Source organism: Morone saxatilis, unplaced genomic scaffold (assembly GCF_004916995.1).
Source record: "Morone saxatilis isolate NCDOM2014 unplaced genomic scaffold, NCSU_SB_2.0 Contig5, whole genome shotgun sequence".
Lineage (NCBI taxonomy): Eukaryota > Metazoa > Chordata > Actinopteri > Moronidae > Morone > Morone saxatilis.
The window spans coordinates 15784908-15792209 of NW_023340095.1; the positions used below are offsets into that span (position 1 = coordinate 15784908).

At 39.4% G+C, this 7302-nt stretch overlaps 1 protein-coding gene across 3 annotated transcripts in view; it reads left to right on the top strand.

Moving 5' to 3' along the window:
* The window catches only part of dop1b (DOP1 leucine zipper like protein B), a 21059-nt gene extending 14865 nt beyond the window's left edge, over positions 1-6194 (top strand). For 2 of the 3 annotated variants that reach the window (XM_035676559.1, XM_035676560.1), the window contains exons 27-38: positions 165-231; positions 324-483; positions 1315-1397; positions 1489-1598; positions 1681-1830; positions 3053-3114; positions 3328-3456; positions 3560-3696; positions 3779-3834; positions 3937-4080; positions 4171-4303; positions 4932-5189. In XM_035676559.1, the coding sequence (XP_035532452.1) occupies positions 165-231; positions 324-483; positions 1315-1397; positions 1489-1598; positions 1681-1830; positions 3053-3114; positions 3328-3456; positions 3560-3696; positions 3779-3834; positions 3937-4080; positions 4171-4303; positions 4932-5189 (1489 nt within the window). Of the gene's footprint in view, positions 1-164; positions 232-323; positions 484-1314; positions 1398-1488; positions 1599-1680; positions 1831-3052; positions 3115-3327; positions 3457-3559; positions 3697-3778; positions 3835-3936; positions 4081-4170; positions 4304-4931 lie in introns of all 3 variants that reach the window. The other variant, XM_035676558.1, reaches the window with a different exon arrangement.
* Positions 6195-7302: the final 1108 nt, after the last annotated feature.

The following is a 7302-nucleotide window of genomic DNA, read 5'->3' on the forward strand; positions in this document are numbered from 1 at the left end:
AACACAATGGTGCTCATTTGCATCTCATTAAGATAAGCCCGTCACAAATTCCATGTTGTGACACTGATAACAAGTCTGCTTGATTTATTCAGATTGTTAAACATGTTTCCATCTTAATTAACTTTTGGAAAATATGATATTCATTAACGATTTCTGTCTTGCAGAATTCTCAATGACTTTGTCAATAGGCTCTCCAACCTGGACAACAAGAAGGACAGTAGAGACCTGCAGGTATGATGTGGTATAGCTATAGCTATGATTGAGATACCGAGCCAGTGCGTGTGAGATACTGTGGTGATATTGATGGCGATACTGTCGTGCAGGAGGTGACTCAGCGGATCCTCGAGGCAGTGGGTGGGATTGCAGGGTCATCTCTGGAGCAGACTAGTTGGCTCAGCCGCAGCCTTGAGGTCAAAGTTCAGCCACAGGTGTGCCCTGAGGCAGATGAGGCTGATGATGCAGACATGGATGGTGACCATTACGGTAACTTTACCTCACACGGTACACGCATGCATGACCTCATCTGCAATTTCTAACCACTGGTTGGAAAAAATTAACCCAGGGGATCAATATAGCCCTCTGTCAGATTGGACTTAGTAGAGCTTACATATCACTACTGTTGCCATGGAAACACTGATCTTTCTGTAGTTCACTTGATGTTAGTAATCCATGGATGGGCACGACTTTTTTTACTCTCTTTTGAAATTTGACCTAAAAGTAAAGATCTGCCCCCATGTCCATGGAACCCAACAGCTCCAGGTACCACCTGGAAACAGCATTAATGAGGGGTAACACTGGGAGAGGCACAGTGGGCAGCTTTAAGCTATAATATTATAAATAAGGAGAAGCTTTCAAATTTAAGCTTATTGTTATTCCATATACAGATGGGTGTCAGATTAAATAAAAAAAACCTCTGAATAACCGTGTGGAGAGACAATGATGTCCAGAGCTTGATGGCAAGAGGAAAATAAGTCATTTATTTGATTAAATTCAGAGTTCATTATTGGGGCTCGGATAGCAGGATCTGTATTCATAAAGAATACTTAAGTGACATCTGCATTTAGATCTGATGGAACAGTACAGGTTGGGCGCTTGACTGTCTGGGGAATTTTCCTGGCATAGTTTAGGGGTACTTATCTCCTTAGAGGGAAGGGTAACTTAAAATCAGATCAGACTTATTCTGAGGAATCAGTTTTTTTTCTACGATGAAACATTTCTATCCTATTTATCATCTATCTGCATTTGCACATGTTGCTCTTATTACAAGCATCACAAGTGAGCTCACTCTTCTTTCTCTCCTTGTCTCCCGATCAGAGTCAATGGCTCAAGCTAGCACCATGGTTTCGTCTTCGGCTCCCTCCGTTTACAGCGTGCAAGCTCTTATACTCCTGGCTGAGGTAGGGCTTTTGAAGTATTGTTTATGGTGAGAGAATGAATGGGTTAATCTTTGTGTCTTTGTATTGCCTAACACATTTTCTCACTGTGTAGATCTTGGCACCACTTCTGGACATGGTATACCGCAGTGATGAGAAGGAGAAAGCTGTTCCTCTCATTTCTCGACTCATGTACTATGTTTTCCCCTACCTGAAGAACCACAGGTAACTACTGTTGCAGGGCTGTTAATGCTAACAGCTTTGGTCTTAATAACACTTCGTCTAACTTGGGCTTGCTCTACTCTAGTGCCTACAACATGCCCAGCTTTGAAGCGGGTGCTCAGCTGCTTAGCAGTCTGAGTGGGTATGCCTATACCAAAAGGGCCTGGAAGAAAGAGGTCTTTGAGCTCTTCATGGACCCCCTCTTCTTCACCATGGATGCCTCCTGTGCTTCCAGGTTAGTAGGTGTGTTTGTTGGATGGAAATGTATTTAAACACAATTATTCACCAACCTTTTACAACCAGGAACTTATATTGTTTATACAATATACACATTGGATGACATCATATTAAACCCCAACATACAGGACTACACCCAGAGGGATGATCTTTACTGGATATGGACTATTCACATGATTGTATGCCTTTACACTTTTACCCACTTCATGACGCCATTACACAAGGAAAATTACTAGTTAGAGATATGAAAACACTGTCACTTTAACTGTCTACCACAGAGGACACCTGCCTTTCTTGTTTTTGGATGCAGGTAAAGGTGTTTTTGAGAGAATAAACTCTGTCCTTTGCTCATAATAACACTGTCTTTGTTACAGTAAACTTCTGAAGAAAGGGGGATCCGACCAAATAACATATAGTTCTTGGGAAAGAACATCTTCTCTGTTTCTCACTTGGAAAGAAACTGTTTATCACCAAACTTACCAGGTTTTGAACAGCCAAATGGCCTCAGTCCCCGGGGCCCGTGCGTTCCCCTCTGATCATTCTTTACCTTAGAATGAGCCGTTTTTACACTGGCTGTAGATGGGGCCTTTTACATTTTTCATGAATTTCGTGGCCACCATAGTTCATTGTACAGGGTGAGGGCATTGTAAATCACAACTCTATATGCTACTAAATCGTACGCACTGGACATTTAAGTTGCAGTGTGTATTTTGACCACGCAGAATGTACTCCAATACATATAATTACTCAGTTCCAGACAGGTTGTGAGTCTTAAAGGAGATGTCGGTCGGAAAATTGTTGTTGTTGAGTGTGTGAGGTTTTAGTTTTTTTGAGCAGAACTTACAGAAGGATGAATGTATAATGCTAGATTACTGTACCGTATTACTGGATTAAGTTTAATAGGTTAATCCTGCAGATGTGTTTTATCAGGGTTTTTAAAAGATTTTTTTACAACACAGTTGTAGAGTCTCATCTTTGGTAAAACTTTCACATGACATTCTTAAAATGTGTAAAATGATCTTGCTGTATTGTATGTTTGCAGGTTCAAAAGTGCACAAGTGTGTATTTCAGCCTGTGTGTATGAAATAAAAAAGAGTGAAAAGAACAATTTCTCCAATAGGGGATTAATAAAGTATATATCTTCTAACGTTATTACATTAATAAATTAAAGATAGCCAGTGTCTAATGTCCTCTGCCTGACTCCACTGTGTTCTCTATAGTTGGAAATCCATTGTTGACCACCTCCTGACTCATGAGAAGACCATGTTTAAAGACCTCATGAGTGAGTACAACCTCTAGGAAATGTGTGTGGTGCTGCAAAGATAACAACTGTATTCTAAATGTGAGAAGAAATCTGTGGGATAAAATAATTTATAAAAAAAAAGAACAGAGGTAAATCCCTTCAGGTTTTCAAAGATGGGCAGGTTGAGTTCAGGTTTTAGACCAGTGCAGTCCATATGTCATATGTATATTGCTGTATTTATTTGTGCTGTAGGCATGCAGAGTGGGTCCCTGAAACTGTTTGCTAATGTAGACCAGAAACCGATGTTGTTGAAGCGCCAGGCCTTTGCCATGTTCAGTGGAGAACTGGACCAGTATCATCTGTATCTGCCCCTCATCCAAGGTATGGTACTGGATATTTACATGGATCTTTATGTAACAGTGTTCAATTTAATGGTAGAACCAGACATTCATATTGACTTTGTTCACGTCACTACTCCTTTCAGAGCGTCTCACTGAGGCTTTGCGTATGAACCCTAGCCCTGCTGTTTCAGCCCATATGTTCCTGATGTTTCGTGTTCTCCTGTTGCGGATTTCATCTCAGCACCTCACATCTCTTTGGCCAATCATGGTCACAGAGCTGGTAAGATCCCATCTGTTGAGATCCTGGCTTTACACATAGGCCCAATACTGTACAACTACATCTACATCTACTTGTTTTTCAGATTCGCATATTTGTACGTCTAGAGAAAGCTCTGCAGGCAGATAAAGATGTCTCAAAGTGAGTTACTTCTTTTATTCACAAATTCAGATTTCATTGACACTCTGTTGATGCAAAGAAAACATTTTACCTTATTTTCTTGTCTTCTTGTGTGCCACCTAGATTGGCTAAAGTGGTGCGAGGAGCCCTTGACAAAAATGGACCAGTGAATTTCTCTCAGACAGAGTTGGACATGTACCTGTCAGCATGCAAGTTTTTGGACACGTCCCTGGCCTTTCCTCCAGAGAGGCTACCTCTCTTTCAGATGTAAGAACCCAATTCATAAGTTGTGGTGTTGCATTATTTTGTCTGCATATTATTTCACCTTTCCTGTGTAACTATCTGTTCCATGTGCAGGTATCGTTGGGCATTTGTCCCTGAGGTGGATGTGAACTGCTACAGTGGCCCAGAGACTGCGCTGATCGAAGGCGAGCAGGAATGCATACCCCATGTTGTCAGAGTACTGGAGGGGATACAACAGCGATATGGGGTAATGTTTATATGATTTCAAACTGTAAATTTCTGACTTGATTAGATTGTTATTCCCATTTAAAAGTCTACATTCTTAAATTGTCATTTTTATGAGATACTGAGAATTACTGTTAGTTATAATATACCCATGGAAAATACTTTTGTTTTTGATCAGGAGACACCTCAAACTTACTTTAAGTCAGTTTAAGCACACATTTATTTTCCCTGAAAAAAACTATTAAAATGATAATGGTGTGAAATGTTTGAGCATCTCTCTTCCAGATATAGAATATAAAGGACATTAGTAGTTTCCACAAAACAAAGCAGTGTGGCATTTTCCCCATGTCAATTGTTTGCTTATACTGGGACACTTGGTCGTGAATAGTCACACCATTGTAGATGATAATGTCAAATAATCAGCCAGTTTTGGCGCAGGAGGTTCAGGAAGCTGATGTGTTATTGTGAAAATGGCATCATTTTAATGAATATCCCAGTGTCAACGCTGATAAACTTCAGCTTAAACCGAACTTTGTTTATATTGTCTTACAAGCAATCATACAAAGTCCAAAATTCATATTCATTCAGGATTTGTTTTGTGAAATGACCACATCTCCCTCTGATTATGATGTCCTGTCCTGTTATTCCAGACACTGAATGGGCTGAGTGAGGAATCTTCCACAGAGCCTTTGGAGTTCCCCCTCCTCACTCAACGCTCCCTGTCCTCCATCACCCAGATGTTGCCATTCCTTCGCACCCTTTGCTGTTCCTTCCAGGGCCCTGCCCCCTACAACCACCCTACGTCCCACTTCCCAGTAGCAAACTACCCAGCAGCCAGTTCAGAAACAGTCCTGAAGAAGCTGGAATTCATCACTGAAGAAGAGTTCCTGGACTCCATGGAGAGTTAGAACCCACGCATGAAGCTTTCATAAACTAAGTCCTCTTCTCAAGCTTTCTGACCTGCAGCCATACGGGTGGGATGCGTAAAAATAGGCACAACTGGTGATAATATTGTATCGTGAACTAGAAAAAAAGGAATGTCTTGAATTCTCTTTTTTAATGTCTTAACTGTCTCATCTCCACAAGAATTTGTGTACCTCTGAGGTGCTCTCACACTGAATCTGTATAGGAAAAACAAAGGGACTTCGTTGTAGTTATTTTAATGGGTTTTTTTGGATATCTGATAAAACATAGATGTATTCATTACAAATTCCCAATGACTGCTTTTGAGTATCATCTCAGCTGCAAAACATCTACACATTTAGATTATGTCATAGTGTCTACTCTTTTTGCTTTCTATGGTTTTAGGCAAAAACAATGTTATTATGTAAACCAACGTCAAATGATTAACTTGTTATTATTAGGCATGCAGCTAATAATAACAGTAGTTGCAGTAAATATTTTTAGTTTTACCTCCAAATAGCAGATTCACTGTGAAGAACCTTATTAAGTATTGTCAATATGTTCTTTTAACTTCTTCATAACCTCTGGTTAACCATACTCTCTAATACGTGCATACGTTATGTCTGTTTGACTGAGAATGTAGAAACTACAGTATCTGTCTGTAGAGGTACTTTCTCTTTGATTGTTATTGGATACATTATGGGACCTCACAAGCTTTTGGCTAAGATTTATGTTAAGAGTTTTATGAGTAAGTTACTGAACATGATTTGTGTACATCAAGAAAACCCTTTGAAATACCATTGGGTGTACCTCGCTACAATACGTGCTTACCATTTTTGATGTTTAAGGGAAATCAGCCTTTCTTTGTAGTTGTTCATGGATAGTTTTTACATCTGCCTGTTGTCTTTTTTTCCACAGTGCTGAATGCTTAAGTAATTTATTTTGTATGTTCAAAGGACCATGTCAAGTTTTGAATTAACAGAAAGACGACTCATTAAATTAAATATTATGTTAAAAAGTGTGTGTCTTCACTTTACAGCTTTAGTAGCTTGTTTTTCTGCATTTGCATTGGGACTTAAAATGGTGTGTGTGTGTGTTCCAGTATAGCGTAACTGGAAAAGCTGTACAAACACACACAATGCTTATATCAACAAAACTTGAACTCCAAAGAGATCAGTACAGGAAAAAACATCCTGATTGTAGATGCATGTATTTCTTTCAGCTGAAACATTGTGCAGTTCAGTTTTAAGAAGCTGCAAGCAGAATCCTGTAGGACATAAATGACAATGTAGCCCTTTCATGATCATGGGACAGGCTATGATGCACACAGCGCTCAATACCCCTCCACCCCCATTCCCTTCTAACATTTAGCTATTCAAACTGAAAATACAGCACTAAATAATCAGTGTTGTGCAAAAACAAAACATTAGTAATTTAATGCTTTGGAGATTATTTTGTGTGATTACTCTTTCTGTCCTTAGTTGCCTACTTGATATAGCCTATAGCATTTTAGCAGAATTAAAACTACAGCACCCATGAAGTTGTCAAAGGCGGTCAAAGCATGTTTTTTTTTATCCATTATTATTATTATCCTAACTTATAACTGGTGTATTTACTGGTTTACCTTCATCAGATGATGATGATTGGTATATAATAGTATCACAGGAAAAACTAATTAAATTTGAAGATGTAACGCTTTTATTTCGGAAGAACTGGAAATGATCCTAGCTGAGTTAACAGTTTCTAAACAACAATATCGTACAACTATTACATTATTGTAATAACAATGACAAGTAGTGACCAGCCTTGCCCCTTCTGGAGAAACACTGGCCACTCCTGGGGTATCCAACCTCACATAAGAAGTAGTTCTAGGGGCAGGATATGATTTTAGGAACAAAACCATAGAACAACCCCACAGCAGACTTACCGAACTAAAAAAGTCTAACCTTTTCAGGAGCCTAAAACAGTACTGGAACCAGACCTGTCATGGATCTGGTCTCCCAGCCCAGTTAAAGCACAACACAGAATCACCCTCTCCACAAGACAGAGCACAAGCCAGGGTAGACTGCTGTTAGCTTCCTTAAAATGATGTATGTTAGATAGATAGACTTTATTAAT